This window comes from Rhipicephalus microplus, chromosome X, assembly GCF_043290135.1.
Source record: "Rhipicephalus microplus isolate Deutch F79 chromosome X, USDA_Rmic, whole genome shotgun sequence".
Lineage (NCBI taxonomy): Eukaryota > Metazoa > Arthropoda > Arachnida > Ixodida > Ixodidae > Rhipicephalus > Rhipicephalus microplus.
In genome coordinates, this window is record NC_134710.1 from 130,297,012 (window position 1) to 130,315,432 (window position 18,421).

The 18,421-nt window shown below is 44.7% G+C and overlaps 1 protein-coding gene across 1 annotated transcript in view; it reads left to right on the plus strand.

Moving 5' to 3' along the window:
• LOC119176457 (RNA-binding protein NOB1) overlaps positions 1-4,623 on the plus strand; it is a 40,578-nt gene extending 35,955 nt beyond the window's left edge. The window contains exon 8 of the mRNA XM_037427747.2: positions 2,129-4,623. Coding sequence (XP_037283644.1) covers positions 2,129-2,398 — 270 coding nt within the window. The 3' untranslated portion in view covers positions 2,399-4,623. The remainder of the gene's footprint in view (positions 1-2,128) is intronic.
• Positions 4,624-18,421: the final 13,798 nt, after the last annotated feature.

Consider the following 18,421-nt stretch of genomic DNA (forward strand, 5'->3'; position numbering starts at 1 on the left):
AAATTCGCTGGGTACATTTCTTTGCACATTACCGACATTTATGCCAAATTATAGGCTTTAGAGATGCTTTGATTGTTTGAAAATGAACTTTAAAGATTGCCTCGAAACGGCTCATCTGGCTTGCCAGAATTATTGGCAACACTGTCTGTGTGTTGTCCCGTTTGGCATGTCAACGGAAGTGACACAGTTCGTGGCATTGCTAACTTCGGCCGCTGCAGGCAACGGTGGCAGTGTTAGATGGTGTTTTTTTTCTTTGGTGGTGTTTGGTCAGCGTTTAGCTGTATGGTGTGCAATTTTCAAGATAGCGGTAGTTGGTGTTGCTTTGTGGGCTGCTGAAACTACTCACACAAGATGCAGAGTGTTTGCTATCATGTATTTCCACGTCACAGTGCCTTCCATGAGAAGTGAATCAGTGTGATTGGGCAGAACAACTAGTTACCGAACAAAACAGTATGTGTGTGTTCTGATCATTTCTCGCCGGTGTCATATCAGGACAGCGTTTTGCCGGTGTCTATCCGTTTGTACGTGTGTCCATTCGTGCTTTTGTCTGTCCATCCATTTGTCTGTCTGTCTGTCCGTCCGTCCGTCCATCTAGTGAACACTCCAGTACCTCCATCTCACATCTTTTCATCATATATTCATCATATATAAGTACCGCCATCCAACGAACTACTACTACATACAATGCGGACGTACGACCCACGGCATAAGGAGCTTCACCCTTAAAACGGCGAGGTAAAAGCATCATTTGCATCAGAGTCGCCGCTATCTGACAGCTCTGGTACACTGTCGGTCTCAGACATAGTTGACGCTCGGCGCGTTTACTTCTGCTTCAAGCTAAACGCTGAGCGTCTGCTCGGCCCAGCATTCACAGTTTTAATACACTGAGCCAGCAGGACCAGCATGCCTTGTACAACATTCGGTTCTAGGTTTCTACCAAATCTTATGTCATACGTAGACTGTGCACTCGGGTGGGTTTCGGTAATGCGCCTTTTCTCTTATTAAAAATTATTCTCAACCTTGCTGAGCATTTCGTCTACAAGAGTGTCTTAGGAACACAGAACCACCATTACCCTGATGTGGTCAAAAATCGCTGGAGTTGGCCTTTAAGGATAGCTGAAATAGATTCTGCATGTTGCGTTGATCCTTTGAGACTCTCACCTCAGTGAAAAACTCTACCCTCATGTGTTCGGCCACTCCTAGCCACTATGAGACCGCAACGCTGATGTTGGCACTTGCGATTGAGACCCCCCTCCCATCCCCATTTGTTTTTCGCGATGTTTTTGTTTGTTTTTTCTTCATTTTTTAATCCCCCCCCCCCCCCCTCTGTTGCGGAAATCTCCCGGATTCAGCATCCTTGAACTTGGCAGGTATGTTATTGTATAAAGCAGCGCTCGTAGTCATTTGTGTTGGCCTGTGCCAGTGGTGCTACTTCCACGAAGGCAACTAAGACTGACACAGAGGCATGGGTGCCAAAATAACAAATGTTGCGCTGCTAATCTGCCAATTGCCATTGCCATCATTTTCATAGTACGCTTCACTTTCTCGTGTAGCAGCACTCTGCCAAAGTGACACTCCTGAGCTTAAGTACGCTCGTTCATAGTGCACTTAAGTTGCCCTATGTAACAGGGGTATTACGGAGTCTATAAAGAGTTTAAGTGTGACATCTGGCTCCGCACCAAAATTGGCTTCACAACCATTTTTGGTATGATGGGCTGTTTAGTGGCATAGACAATCATAAGGAAATAAAATCTAATAGAATTGCATCCTTGTGGTGCTTGATTGAGAAAGATGATGTGCTGGCATCATAGTCTGATGTGGGAAAAAAATGGGCGACTTTAATAATACGTGCAAATTTTGAACAGCTTTCATGTTCAGATTGGTAACCAAGGTACACGGGTCGGCTAAATATTTTCATGAGGCTTTGTCACAATCGCTGAAAGAGAGCTGCTGTATGCTGGGCTACCATACATGAGTGCATAAGTGCGTTTTTACATCTTCATGAATGGCGTCTTCAATTTCAGGAATATTGCTCATACATTTTGAGGCCTTCAAACTGATTGTATATTGTTTTAGAGTTGCAATGGTTGTGATGTCTTCCCTGACTGGCTTCATTCTCCTTTTGCAGTACTCTCTCCCCATGCCTAAAGGAGGGAAACATTCAACAGATCCCATTTTGTGTGAAGACCAACCAGTCCCGCAGAACCGGTTATCGAAAATGGCCATGAGCCGTGTCGATGTACTAGATGCAGACTATCTTTCTAGAAACTCACCATTCAAAATTAACGATGTGTATTCACGTTCTGCCCACCTCAACATGCGAGCTAATTCTCAAGGATCTCGAAATCCCAACCAAGTGAAACGCAACACAGGAAATCATAAGAAACGAAGAAATTGAACACACTCATAAGAGCAGCACAGGTGAAATCATTTAAGCATATGTCTAGCAAAACATCTTGGCTATCTTATTTGTACCAAAAGAAATATGACTGATGATTACACAAGCTATTTGTTGCAATATGCATGCCAATGCAGAACGACTAGCATTCTGGTTTTGGAATCCAAAGTAAAATGTGTGCTAATGTGATAATTAAGCCAAACAGGACACAGTGTATTCTGTTAGAACTACAGTTAAAGTATTTAGGCTAAATCAGGGCTGGGAAATTTTTCTTTCTATGGTTATGTGTACAAGCTCTTCACAAGTAAATGTGGGATTGCTGAAAATTTGCAATTGACAAGAACCCATTAAAGTATGTGAAAGCTGTGGCGAGTTTTCTTGTTATGTTGTGCCGAGGAATCGTTTTTTTTTATGTTCAACATTATGCAGTGTCTAAGAAGTGGTAACTATATGCAAGGAATAGTGTAGCATATAGCTGCATGCTAAGTTCATCACTAGTTTTTATTATGTATGTGGGACCATATGCTACTCTGCAAATGCCATGCACCTGGGTTCTGTGGTGATGTGTAGCTTTTCTTAAACACAAAGCTCCACATGCCTTGGAGTGTTTTTTGAAATTGTGAAACACGAGCTTTTACGAATTTATTATTGTGTGACTGCATCAAAAGCATAAATGTTTCACTAATTGACCATCCTTGCCTTCATCTGGGAGGTATGCATTGTACTGGGAACCTTCTCGCATTTTTAAAGCAGCGTACTCGTCTTCTGATGACCAATGGTCACAGGTAGCATGCTAAGTGGTTGGTTTTCTGTTTGAATAGTGTTCTTCACTGCCTTACACAGCTCTATTGTGGTAATGCTTAAAAGCAAGTACGTCTGTATGGTATCTGTCATGACTTATGATAGCCATCGCCAGTGGCGTACCAACTCTTTCACGAGTGAGGGAGCAAACCTACCTCACCTGTCGTATGGGATATATATATATATATAAAGAACTTTATCAATGCGCTCACCCTTTGATATAAATTTGTCAATATAAATTTGCATACACAGAGGTGACACGACGCACATTAAGTACCACGAAGTTCAATCACACTAACAGGCTGAGGAATGGCGCTCTTAGCCCAATTTTCGTGTCCAATAGGTGATGCTCATCTTGCTATCACGTCTCTTTCTCAAATTAAGCTTAAGCAGTTAACATTTACAGATACCACAAAAGTTTAATCAATTTATCATGAATATTAGCCGTCAACATGGAGATGTACCAAGCGTCAACGAAGATGCATCCCCGCTGAACGGGGATATAGCTGTCAAACACCAAAACATACATAAGGCAAACCCTCGATCCTTTATCGATATTTTATAAACATTTAATTACCACTTTAAAGCCCTGTTTTACTTTCGTGTTATATGCCGATTCCCATGATGGAGGGACCAACCATGATTTTTCAAGGAATGATTTCTGTTATATTTTTTCATTAATATTACACTTTCTTGCATATGATCAGGCATGTGTGTAATACAATTTGCTTTATTTGCTAATAGTCTAATTACTGTTTCTGAAGCATGCAATTATTAATAATATTGCTATTGTTATATAACTGTTATTAACTTATCAATGTCTCAACCCTTTTTTAAAAAATGTATCATTTGTGGTGTCAGGGGCGTAGTACATTGTTTACATTCATTGTATTTGTATCAAAATTTCTTAACGGGCCCCCAGGCGCCTGCATAAATACACCAACACAAACGGTCTAAATAAAATTGTTCTTTAGGCCCGTGTGCTCAGGCTTGGGTGCACGCTAAAGAAGCCCAGGTGGTCGAAATTTCAGGAGCCCTCCACTACGGCGTCTCTCATAATCATATGGTAGTTTTGGGACGTTGAACCCCACATATCAATCAAAAATTTTCCTTTGAAAGAGCAAAGTGTGGGCAATTATAACATTAAACTATTCCTTGTTGCTTCCTTTCGAAATAATCACGCTGTATATTGAATTCAATCGAGTTTATTGTGCAACAAGGTTGCGCGGAAACCAGGTGAAAAAGCTGCACTGAGCAGCTTGAGGGGAACCTTGAGGGAATATTGGTGTAAACAGCCTTTGTCATGCACACTGCACCAGCTTGTTACAGGAGGCAACATGTGACGCAAAAATGACCCATTGCGTAATGACCACGTATGCACGACCACGTAAAAAATAAGAGAATAAACCATTTTTGATACGGCATACTGTTTTCCATTAGTTCTTCTGCTTTTAGAGTTTTCTGTGTAGCACAAAATCGCCTGCTTGTTATGACGTCACGAAGCCGGAGAGAGTCTCCTTCAAACTGTAATTCAGTAGGCTAGCTGCCAATCTCATAAGCAGCGGCTACATATAGCAGCTGGTGAGATAGATTATGAGTTTATTAAAATATTTCCACATGCAACATAACGGTGTTTAGTAGTTTTTTACGTGTATATATCTCTGCGAGCTCATACTTGCTGAGAGAAAGAGAAATAGAGAGAAATAAGCAGCGCTGCACATGTGTGCTTTTTTGCTGTCCGAGATGTATTTTGAGCTATAAAAGACAAATCAAGTTGAGTTAAAACCAATTAGCCTGATTCCTAAATAAGCCTCCATAGTGCTAAAAAATGCCAGGCCTGCACGGAAGGAGCAGCACATTCACAGCGACAGCTAGAAGAGCGGCCTTTCAAAGCTTTTTCTAAACACTCTCTGGGTAACTGCTGCAAGCACACTTGCTTGATACCCACTACGGCATTAATGATAATTTTTGGGTAGTAGGCTGGCATTCGTTATGCTATTTATGCCTGAAGTGGGTATGCGCCACAATAATAGGTGAACAAGAACAAGCTTTTGTAAAAGGTTGCAGCGTTTTACTACCCACTCGTTACGCTATTCGCATTGTGCGACAACTGGTTGTTCATTCGCTGTTTTAAAACATTTTATGAGTCGTATTAACGCGATTGCTTTCCCGACATCAAGCATACCTAAGGCAAGATTGCCAAAACGTCCCAAGCACCGGCGTGGCTCAGTGGTAGCATATTGGCTGCCACCCAGACGACTTAGGTTCGAGCCCCACTGTATCATTGGTACTAATTTTTTTTACTTATTTCGTGTGATGTGGTTACCGACACCGGTGGGGGCGGTAGTGGCGGCAGACAACCACGGCACCGTGCGTGATCCGAGTTTTGATCTCATTAACAGCTTTCGCTGTAAAACCACAGTATTTATTCTTCTCCTTGGTCCGGTGGGTCAAGTTAAGGGGCGAGCTTAAAAGCTGAGCTTCTCACTTCGCTAGAGTTCCCTGCTTTATTCGTGGCCACTTTGCAAGCTGCCGCTATAGCTCCAAGTTACCATAAGCAAGGTTGATCAGGTTCATCATAGACTAAAGCGGAAAAAATGTTTAGCCTTTTAGTACAGAAAGCTTAAACATCAAAAACAATTCGTCACACTCATCGGCTCGCAACTGTTTCGACAGAGCAGCGGTGATGGTACATCCTTTTCGAAAAAAAATGTTTTGACCTGTCCATAAATAGTTTGCTCGTTCCCATCGGTAACTGAATCAACGAGTGACAGCAGAATAAGAGCATGAAGAAGTGATGTAATAATATAGAGCCCCTGTTCAGCGCTTGCCTGCTCTGCAATACTACAGGACGAGACGCGAAAGTGTCACACAGGTGACCCGCACCGCAAAAAGCCTGCAAGGAGAATCATCACAGCAGAAACGTTGGTGAAATATCGCTCTGTTGTAGCATTGCCTCGTATTTTTTTCATTCTCCCGTAGAACAAAACTGAGTGATTACTGTTGCGACGGAAAACTTCGCCCTACTTGTTAGTTTCCCCAGCGTGGAGCTAAGAGGGACCATGGTGCACTGTTGAAAGTGGGGGGCTCAGCCCCTTCCATCTTTTCTCAGTGAGGGGGCTAATGTCCCCCTTGCCCCCCCCCCTCCCCCGGCTGATACGCCTATGGCCATCGCTATTTTTTTAGATATGCACCTTTCTACTAACTTAGTCAACGTTCCTTACTCATGGTTTGTACTGTCGTTCAATTTCAACACCCTGTTTGGCAGCATCTGTCAAATTGGTACTGTCTTGTCAAAATGGACATTTTAAATGGTACAAGTATTCATGCTCTAGTTAGAAGAATGCCTGCATTGGTGTAGTGCAGCATTGAACGTGTCAGATGTGTAGGCAAGTGGCGACTATATACACATAGTGCATCGCTGTACTTTAGTTTGGAATTTTCACTGTTCACTGCCCTAGGCAGCTTACCTTAGCAGCCTCTACTAAGAGCTGCAATTAAGCACTGCAGTTCTTTGTCTTTGTAATTTTTTTCTTTCATTTCTGTCTCTCTCTACTAATTTCCTCGCCCATCAGCCACAACCCACATCGGACGAATTGTTGTACGTGTTTCGGGAGTGAAGGAAGAAATAGTGCGTGATGGTCTATTATGAATCAGTGTCAAAAGATTTTTTTATGTGCTGAACATTTTAGGGCCCCGGTTTTCATTTCATCTCCTGTATGATCTGTCGTCACGTGAGCGAAACCATGTAGAGTTATGTATAGCACAAGGGTTCATACGGTTTTCATGAAACACTTGGAAACATTTTGAATTTGTTGAGTTCGTTATCGAGGCCCTGAAAGTGCTGGAATTTTGGGAAATCTTTGAAAAGCCTTGAATGTGCTTTTTTTTTTCAGTAAACATTGGTGCACATTTTTTTAAAGCCCATTATTTGTGATGCCCTAAATGTAGCAGGGAGTATATTTAGTGTGCCCATCATAAAAGAGTTGACAACAGTATAGCTTTTGCTGGGAAGCATCATCGTGTATTTTTAATAATAACAGTATCTGGGGTTTTACTCCCCAAAACTAAGATAACATTATGGGAGATGCCATAGTGGAAGGCTGCAGAAATTTTGACCATCTGATGTGCACTGGCAGCACACGACACGGGCATCTACTATTTCACCTCCATCGAAATGCTACCGCTGCTGACGAGCCTTCCTTTCCTCACATCCATCCGGGTAACTTGGATCTGGGGAAGCTTTCGGCCCGCTTGCTCCGTAAAGATCTTGTGTTCGTCCCCAGGAACGCCTGTTGCTTTATTCACATTTTCATAAACTCCTCCCTGGGCGCCGCCATAGCCTTCCTCTGGCTGTGCAAATTGGCGCGTCCCCTCGAAAATGCACTGACAACGCTGCGTCCTTAGCCTTTGTACTCCCGCGCACAGCCCATCATGGCGGTGTTTTGTTTTTTTCCTTCCTGTGAAAATGTGTATAGGCACAGCACACTGACCAGATGAAGCTGCGTTGCTCACACTGCCCCGTCTCAATGTCTTTGACATTCGCCGTTAGAGGCACGCAGAAAATAGACGCGTGCGCGCGTCCCTCATGTGCAGTCACAATCCGCCGACAGATACAGGGCGCGAAACACACGCGTTGAGTTCCATTCTCATTGAAGCCGACTCAAGGTTGCTTTTTTTATCCGCTAGGCTATGTATTCTGGCGCTGCAGTCAGACTGGAGAACTCGACTGAACGGTACCTATGGAGCGTGTGTTGTCCGCGAAGTTTGTGTGCACGGGAATGGTGTCCTGCCGGCGAGGTGTCTATTATTGTGTACTCCTGGCACGAAAGCTTCCCCAGATCCAAGTTACCCGGATGGATTTCGTGAGAAAAGAAAGGCTCGTCCGCCGCTGCCGGGATCAAACCTGCGACTGTCAGGTCTGCTGCTACTGCTCCCGAGTACAATGATAGCCAAGCATCATGAGCACCTCCACAGTGGCAGATAACACTGCATTTTTGGGAACTCTGAAATGGCAGGAGCAAGAGGATGAGAAACAGAAAAAGAAATGTTGCATTGAAGGAGTCGAAATGCTTACAAAATATTGGCGCCGTATCTGCATGTTACACTGCAAATGTCGTCGAAAGACGATAGTCTTGCGTCTGGAGAGAGTAAACAAAACGTTTATTTGATGTTCCCCGCAAGAAAATTGGTGAATGGTATTCGGGAGGCTCTGCTTTAGAGTGCCTCGAGCGTGCAGCGGAGGCGAACGAGCGCATCAAGTCACGCCACACGTGAGATATGAGCGCTATCTGGCAGTTCTCTTGGAAAACGAAGCGCGCGGCGTGCGCGTCCGTCTCGGGGGTGATAAACTAAAGTGTAGAACGCAAGGCTCGGCTAGGTGCCACCACCGTTTCATCTTAGGAAAGCGTTGTTGGAAATACTTGCCTTTTCGTGCTAGCGTTGCATGGTCAGCGCAGCGCGATAAACGCTATGATCCTTGGAATTACTTGTATGCCTTTTCTCGTAAAAGATACACATACAGAATGTTAACGTGTTGTTATGGTGCCTCAGATATGCGCAATAATTGCTTTTTGATTGACATTCCCACAAGTATGAACGCTGAGGCTTGAGCAATATTGGTGGGCGCTGCGGATGGGGTCGGCCGTTTGGGGTATCGTCTGGTCATTCTGATGACATTTAGGGTACCGTTAAAAGTGGACAAACAGACCAAAATTTTTGCGTCGAAGGTCCCCAAGAAATACTATCGTCCTTAAAAAAGAAAGTAGAAGTCTCTGTTTAGGAATTCACGGCTACAGCAGACTCATGCAAAAAAATATAGAGGCAACTAGCAACCTGATGTTCAACATCTCGTCAAACAAAACCGCAGTAGATGGACATTGATATGAAAATTCAGGAGAAGCAACAAGGTGAGACATAATAATTGTTCTTTAGCTTTTCCTTACAATAATGAAAGTTTGTATATTGTGTTATAATGAAAGCGTTTATCTATGCAACTAAACTATGGTTGAAAGTTGTGTAGAACGAGATCGGAGCCATGTTTTCGATTCTGCTCGAGCGCTGTTACCCTTATTATGTGTTAATTGGGTTTCTAACAGACAAAGTGGTCCTTGAATATTCACAAACAACCTTTAAAGTCCTTGAAAACACTTCAATTTTCATCGTGTAACGAGCATAAGAAAGAAAGTGACGGCGAGAAGGAAGAGGGAGGGTAAGGCATAGCATAGCCATGCATGTAGAGCACAACCATAGATACACAGTATGCTGTTGCGAAAACAAAATGCACAGGATCGGTTTGATTGGCGGTACATAGAAAAGCTTTTTGCCCTGTTGTGGGTGTAGTTAAGTTGATGATAGCAAGCAGCCGGGAAAAAAGCAACGAAAAGGAGGAGGGGAGGGTAGAACATAGCATACACACGGGTATAATAAATATCAAGGGGGCGGGAAAAGAAAGCAAGGGTGACGATAAGTTTAAAATAACACAGAGTAGAGTTAGTTGGCACGTATTCATTCATCTTTTGACTGTTCAGGAGCACTCTCCTGTGGGAGAGAAAGAGGTTGCTTCCTTTCCTCAGCGTCTCTCTCAGTAGAGCGCTCCGAAACGACCAAAGAGGGCATAAAGAACAGGGCGTGCAAACACGGACACAAGAAGAAAGTGTGGCAGCTTGGGCTAGTTGGTATGGCATGACGATAGTTATAGCGCGAGACCAAAACGACGACACAGAGACTTTCGTGTCCTTCTTGTCTCCGTGTCGTCGTTTTTGGTCTCGCGCTATAACTATCGACAAGAAGGAAGTCGGGACACCAATTCTTGTGTTTGTGTGCACGCCGTATTTTATTTATTTATCGATACTGCAGGCCAATATGCTGGCCCATGCAGGAGGGGCAAATACAATAATACAATGACAAGGTATTCACAAAAAACTAACAATGCAAAAAGAAAAAAAAAACGTAAAGTGCAAGACGCTTGCTTCTCAAAACAATTTACACAAGTGATAACCACAAAAAAAATATTAAGACAATAACAGAGCACGTATACACACAGCATGGGATTCACGACACAATTGTAAAAAATGTTTAAACACTGATCATATTTATACCAAATATTAAGAGAAGTGGTTTTCCAATTCTTTTGTAAAGTTTTCCGATTGTATGACGTGAACAGGTAAAGAGTTCCATTCTTTTATGGTGCGCGGAAAAAAACTGTTCATGTGAGATTTGGTTTTGGCGAATATAGGCGTGAGAGAAAAGCTGTGTCTGTGTCTAGTCAACCGTGTGTTTAGGGGTACTAAAAAGTGAAGCTTCTGAAGGCCAATTTTTTTTCCTTTTATTATGTTTTGCAGGAACTGTAAGCGACTAAGCTTACGGCGATGTTCCAGTGAACTTATTTTATTAATAAGCATTAGAAGTGAAGGGGAATGTTCTCTTTTGTATTATCAGAAAATAAATCTAACAGCCTTCCTCTGCACACGCTCCAAATTCATGATTTCTTTTTTGGTGTGAGGATCCCATACAACCGCTGCATATTGGCAAGTTTTGAGCGCACAATTGCGTTGCATGCCAAAAGCTTTGTACTCGCCGGAGCTTTGCTAAGCTTTCTTTTCAAAAACCACAATTCGCGCAAGGCCGAAGCGCATGTAGAAGATATATGATCTGACCAAGTAAGTTTGTTATTAAACTTGACGGCTAAGTATTTATACTGGTCAACCTTGGTTATTATTTATTTATTATTTTATTTATTTACAAGATACTGCAGGCATGGAGCCCAAGCAGGAATGGTACAGGCAGTAAGGCAATCAAGCCAAACATCACACAGCATACAATTATTCAATCATCACACACATACAACAACAATGCAACCAAACTTATCGTAACAGCGATGATTTAGGTGGGAATGTGTGAATCGCAAAGGGAATCAAAGGGAAACAACAAGGCACTGAAAGTAAGAGAAAGAAAAACTGCAAAACATTTTTACATCCTCAGGAAAACATGTGCGTCAATAGAATCTGTCGATAGCAGGGCGGCAAACGGTAAATTGTTCCACTCACAGATTGTGCGCGGGAAAAACGAAAATTTGAAGAGATTAGTTTTGGAGAAATACGGAGTTAAGGCAAGGGAGTGTGAATGACGACCGCGCCGTGTTTCCAGGCGACTAATGTAGGGGCTGTGATCAAATAAGAGCTTCCGGTTAACCATTTGGTGCAGTAATTTTAGCCTAAATGATTTACGTCGTGATTATAATGTTGGGATACCATGTCGTTCCATCTGGGCAGAAACGGAGTCTGTTGGACCGTACATACCATAAATAAAGCGGACGGCCCTTCTTTGAATTCTTTCGAGGCATTCGATATTGGTTTTAGTGTGAGGATCCCAAATAACGCAGGCATATTCAAGTTTAGGTCTAACTATAGAAGTATATGCTAAGTATTTAACCTCAGAGGGAGCGGTTTTGAGTTTGTGTCGTAATAAACAAAGATTATGGTGTCGTTAAGAACGTAAGAAAATATGCTAGGTTCTTTTTTCCCTGTTACTCACATCAAAACTGTTTTTGTAGATTTATTTCCATTCCCCTAAATCTACACCACTCTGAAATAGCTGTGACTGATTGCTGCAAGCTTTGATGATCATCCTGCGAGATAACTTCTTTAAATGTGACACAGTCATCCGCAAATAAATTTACATGCACGTCACTAGGGAGTTTTTCCGAGATATCATTTATATAGATCAGGAATAGGAGTGGTCCCAGTACGCTGCCTTGCGGCATGCCCGAGGTTACATGGCGCGCAACGGACGAGCATTGCTTAATTTCTACGAACTGTTGCCTGTGCCGTAGGTATGCCTGGATCCATGATATAATGTTTGAAGGGAGACCAATGCACTCAAGTTTGTAGATTAATTTTCTGTGAGGCACCCTATCGAAGGCTTTACTGAAATCGAAAAATAGCATGTCGACTTGTCCGGACGAGTCAAGTACCTCAGAGGTATCATGAACAACTGACACAAGTTGAGTTGTAGTCGATAACCCCTTTCGGAATCCATGCTGTCGTTGAGAGAGGACCTTGTGATCACTCAAACACTGGCAAATAAAACCTGCTACAATGTGTTCTAATAATTTACTACAAGTACTTGTAATAGAAAATGGTCGATAATTAGAAACTGCAAGATAGTCTCCCTTTTTATAAATTGGGACAACTCTGACTTTGCGCCTGTCGTATGGAATATTTTCCAAGCGTAAACATAACTTGAAATATTCTGTTAAAAAGACACAAATCTGTTCCGCATAACGCCGTAAAAAAACATTCGGTATCTCACCAGGGCCTGCAGATTTACGTAAATCAAGATTAAGAAGCATTTCCCAAACACCTTGTCGAGAAATTGTAATCTCGTGCACTACACGTCTTGCATTGCTTAGTTCATAACAGTCTAATTCAGAAAACACACTCCAGAAGTAATCATTGAAATGTTCTGCATTTTCTTGGGGGTCTTCTATAATTTTACCATTAATGTTTACTTTTTGTGCGGCTTTTTTTGACTGGCCTAGGTAGCGCCAAAACTTTAATGACGAGTGATGTGTGAGGGAGGAGGGAAAGGGTAAAGCCGGGTACATATATTACGAGGGTTGGGAAAGAGTGACGGAATAGTTAGGAGATATGTGAAGGTGAAAGAGGAGGGGGAGGGTAAAGTACAGCAGATATGTGTAGTACGTACAGTATAGCAAGGGGAGGGGGCGGGAAAGGGAATTGAGGCTGTGATGTGGGGGAAGGGGGAGGCCACCACTATATACGCAGTTTTGTCTAGAACAAGGAATATGAACAAGGTAACGATGAATACATTCCAACTCTATTTTATGCTTTGATGCAATATCGTATGACACAGGTTTAATGCGCTGTTCTGTAGAGAATGCACTGCAGCACACCTATACTCGCTGACAACTTTCTGTGGCAGCACAGGGCTACGAAGCCCTCACACGTACACCCTTTTTTACTACGCTTCTGGATGTATACGATCGCTAGCTTTTGTATACTGCATAGCATAATGGGAAATATAAGCTAAAGAGATGTTAACATTATATTCAAGATTGTTCGCATTATTGTTAGAAAGGATCACCCGAGTAGGTTTTTCGTTCTTTGTTGTTTCTAGTTTTCTGGTGCCATTTGACAAGTTTTCTGCCCCGGTAAACTGCGATGCCGTCGCTCGGTTGCAGCAAGTTCACATCGAAGCTTGTGAGCGAGCATGAGTGCGTGTTCATTAGGTGATCTGTATTCATAGAGCGGGGAGAAACGAAGACAGAGGTGTGTCGTGAAATATTTTATTTTCCGCATATGCAATCGCCGAGAATTTGTGTGCGAGTTACATCATCAGCGAAAGTAGGGCTATAGCCACCTCAAAAGTGACACCGCGGCGACCTGCCAGTCTTCAGCAACACCAACAGTGCTGCTTGGACGAAGAAGTGTGATTGGAAACAGTACGTAAAACCGATGACTTCTTTCCTAAGTTGTGTTGCATACGTTGTCGGCATTTCGGCTGCCTATAGTATGGTTGATACAACAACGCTGAAGATCGCGTACCGCAACACCGCTCCCGTCGGCGTCTACGGAGGGAGTCGTTCCTTGCGCTTTGCCTGTGTACGTCTAGATGGTGCTGGTGTAACAGACGCGTTCATGTATAATACCCAGTTGACTGTGGAAAAACAGCGTCTTGGCTGAGTAAAAATTCTTATGTTTCACTTTGTTGCTTTGCCGTCCCCTAAAAAAAAAATAACGTGATTGTCTGCAGAAATTTCTTGCGTCTCTAAAAAAAGAAAAACAATGATGCCGACCAAGTATGCAATGAAATTCAGGAAATGGTTTCTTGGCTTTGCGTTGTTCCAATCGCCCAGTACTTTCTCGGCCGTACCTTTTTTTTTTCTGAATTAATCTCAACACTTCAAAGAAGCTTCGTGTTCTTTACCTTAAAAAATGAACATGCTATTTATTTCCTCCAAGTAAATGTACGATTTATTGTATGGTGGTCGTGCGAAAAAGGACATGTTGGATGCGCTTGCGAAACCTAAATCGCACCGAAACCGATTACTTGGCGTAGTAACACATGTGCAGAAGCTCCGCCCCCGTAGCCTTGGCTGTGCTGCCACAGAAAGTTGTCGCAGTGCTGAAGTCGGAAGTCCTCACGCAGGCAACCAGACGCAGACTATCTTTCTAGAAACTCACCATTCAAAATTAATGATGTGTATTCACGTTCTGCCCACCTCAACATGCGAGCTGGTTCTCAAGGAACACTGTTCCCAGGTCTCCGTCCAATATCGGCAGTATATCGAACCACCATGCTGAGATCTTGATTTTGAATCCTACTCAAATCCTAGATATTTTTACACCTTTTGTTACTTTCAATGACTTGCAGAAAAATGACGCGCCTAGCTCACGCTTCTTCGGTCAAACAACCACAGACAGACAGATTAACCCGCGACGGGGTCGGAAACCAAAGGTTCCCGATCACTTAAATCGCAGGCTCACTGGACTGCCCGGAGTTGTTGCGCCATGTATAGACTCGCCATACACTCGACAAAGTCCGTCTCCTTGATGTGATGCTTCGTACAAACGCCACATCAAATTAAGAAATGTTGCAAGTTGATCGCATGCCTAGGAGTTAGGGGAAATGTCCGTATACAGACCCGCAATGGCGGCGACGGAAGGATAAAGTTTGGAGGTGTCTGAGGGCTATCTCCTGCTTCTAGTTGCCTCTCTACCAATCCGGAGAGGATTTCCTGCTTAGCGTGTTGTGCGAACTTATCTCATTAAAAGTGGTCAACGCCTGTCCCCGTAGGCTCCACCGCCACTCTACTTCGCCGCAGCGGGCGGGGGGGGGGGGGGGGGGGGCTTGTTTGCCCGAGAATGAGTCCTCACTCCCGAGCGTGAGCCACTTCCGTTAAGGGTTGACGATGCGTCTCCGGAGGCGTACGTCTGGGCAGAGAACCATGCCAACTCTGTGAGCCGCCACATGGATTTGGTAGGCGTCAAACGACTGAACGGCCGTGAGGGAATCAGAAAACATAAAGGATGGACAGCGCCACAGAGATGGCGACGGTCTTCCTCCATGGCGACGGTCGACCTCCCAGCTGCCACTGTAGTGAACTAGAGTGCTGTTGTCAGATAGGAAGGAGACGTGGCGCCCGGATGCACTTTGACGTCTTGCATAACTTATCGATTGCCCATCATCATCCGTACGTCTGTGCCGGTACTACCTTCCTCCCAGGGTTGGTAAAAGGGAAGATTTGTTTTGGGCAGTACGGCCATTACCCTGACAAGGGGGCCACCGCTCGGCGCCGAGGAGACGCGACCTGCCTCCCGACCACCTCCCTACATACAAGCCAGAGATACCAGAGAGAAAGGTGCACGTACGTACCCCGACAACGTCCGCTCTTCGCGTTGCTTGTTTGCGCAACAGCGTTGCGGTTGCAATCCCCGCCTCTCGATCACTGGCCGAAAAACAGCAAGCATGTCTTTGCTACGTCTGTTGGGTACGCGCTGATCTTTTTCGCCAAGCCAGACTGTAGCTTACCCGTACGCGTAGAACGGGAGCCTCGGTGACCCATCAACCTCCAGGAATTGTATGGATTGGCCACAGCTCCGTGTGCAGTGACTTCCGTTGCTGTGTCACAATGCAGAAACAGCAGCAGTCGAATCCAGGAAACTCACTTTAATTGTATTAGAATACTGGCAAACTGATCGGGAGAGAACCTCGTCTTCTTCACTCGCTGCGCGTGTTCTTCGTTGTCCTCTTCGCGCTGCATATTCAATGTGGCATTTGCCCCCCTCCAGAGAGCAGCGTCCCGATGTTCTTCTACAAAAGACGGTGTAGTAGATGTATGGTGTAAATCAGTCCGAAAAGTAGGGCTTCATTCGCACAACATGCACGATTTCTGGTTTTTGCTGGCGAGTTGTCGAGGGGTTGTCAGGAACGACCACGTAATTAACGTCACTCAGGCGTTGTAAAACTGTGTAGGGGCCAAAATACTTCTTCAGCAATTTTTCAGACAGTCCCCGGCGGCGGATAGGACTCCATACCCAAACTTTGTCGCCGGCCCGATAGACGACATGTCGGTGTCGCAGATTATAACGTTGGGCGTCATAATTTTGCTGCTGGGTGATTCGGACGCGCGCAAGCTGCCTCGCTTCTTCTGCTCGTTGGGTAAAAGATGCAGCGTCCAAATCGATGTCATTGCAGTCGTGCAGTAACATGGCGTCAAGCATCGTTGTCACTTCACGGCCATGAAGGAGACTGAACGGCGTTCTTCGTGTAGTTTCTTGCTGCGCTGTATTATAGGCGAACGTGATGTACGGTAGAATGTCGTCCCAGTTCTTGTGATCCACGTCAACGTACATACTCAACATGTCGGCAATAGTCTTGTTGAGGCGTTCTGTTAAGCCGTTGGTTTGTGGATGATAGGAAGTGGTTTTCCGATGGGCGGTTCCACTGAGCTCAAGCACTGTCTTCAGGAGCGCGGCCGTGAAAGCGGCACCTCGATCCGTTATTATGATTGTTGGAGCACCGTGCCTCAGGACGATATTTTCTACGAAGAATCGTGCGGTTTCAACGGCGGTGCCACTTGACAAAGCCTTTGTTTCCGCATAGCGCGTAAGATAATCAGTGGCGACTATTACCCACTTGTTGCCAGCATGGGAAGTCGGATATGGTCCAAGGAGATCCATTCCAATTTGGGCAAAAGGTACCGTGGGCACTTGAATTGGTTGTAATAGCCCAGCTGGTTTTAACGGTGGCGATTTTCGTCGTTGGCAATCGAGGCACGTGCGCACGTAATGCTTCACAATAGCTGGAAGTCTTGGCCAGTAGTATTTCTGTTGGATTCTGGCCAATGTGCGTGTGTATCCGAGATGACCAGACGTTGGCTCATCGTGGCAAGCACAAAGTATCTCCTCACGAAGTGACGTCGGAACGACAAGTAGGTGGGTACTTCCTCTGGGAGAAAAGTTCTTCTTATAGAGAACACCACTACGTAAGCAGAATGACGGCAGGCTCCTTGCAAATCTTCTAGGGACGGTTGTTGTCCGGCCATTCAAAAATTCAATAAGAGGAAGCAACTCACTGTCTTCTTTCTGCTTGCACAAAATCGTAGTGGTGTCAACGACTCCTACAAACGCCATGCTGTCATCTTCTGTGTCATCGTCGCGCTTTATCGGTGACCTTGATAAGCAATCGGCGTCGGCATGCTGCCGTCCGGACTTATACACGACCGTCATATCAAACTCTTGGGGGCGTAAGCTCCACCGTGCGAGCCGACCAGACGGGTCTTTCAAGTTGGTCAGCCAGCAGAGGGAATGATGGTCGCTGACCACGTGGAAGGAACGGCCATAGAGGTACGGACGAAACTTCATAACCGCCCATACGACAGCAAGACACTCTTTTTCCGTTGTGGAGTAGTTGGACTCGGCGCGGGAAAGCGTCCTACTAGCATATGCGATCACACGCTCCGCTGAGTCTTGCCACTGGACGAGTACAGCGCCTAAACCCACGTTGCTGGCATCTGTATGGACCATGGTAGGAGCATCCTCATCAAAGTAAGCAAGCACAGGCGGAGTCTGCAGGCGTTGTCGGAGATCGTCAAATGCCACCTGTTGATCGTCGCCCCATGTGAACAAAACGTCTTCTCTTGTGAGTCGTGTTAACGGCGAGGCTATGTTGGAGAAATTGGCAATAAACCTTCGGTAGTATGCGCATAGGCCAAGGAAACGCCTGACTGCTTTCTTGTCTTTTGGTACCGGAAATTTTCTGACGGCCGCAATCTTATCGGGATCAGGTCGAACACCTTCATGGCTCACCACATGGCCTAAAAATTTAAGCTCCTTGAAACCGAAATGACACTTCTCGGGTTTCAGTGTCAGGCCGGCAGACCTTATTGCCCTAAATACCGATAGAAGCCTGCTCAGGTGTTCCTCAAATGTTTTTGAAAAAACAATGACGTCGTCCAGATAGACCAGACATGTCTGCCACTTAAGGCCTGACAGAACGGTATCCATCAGTCTCTGAAATGTTGCGGGGGCTGAGCACAATCCGAATGGCAAGACTTTAAATTCATAAAGCCCGTCAGGCGTTACAAAAGCCGTTTTTTCTCTATCTCACTCGTCGACCTCTATTTGCCAATACCCACTTTTGAGGTCCATTGACGAAAAGTAGCGTGCATACCTCAGCCTGTCGAGTGAATCATCG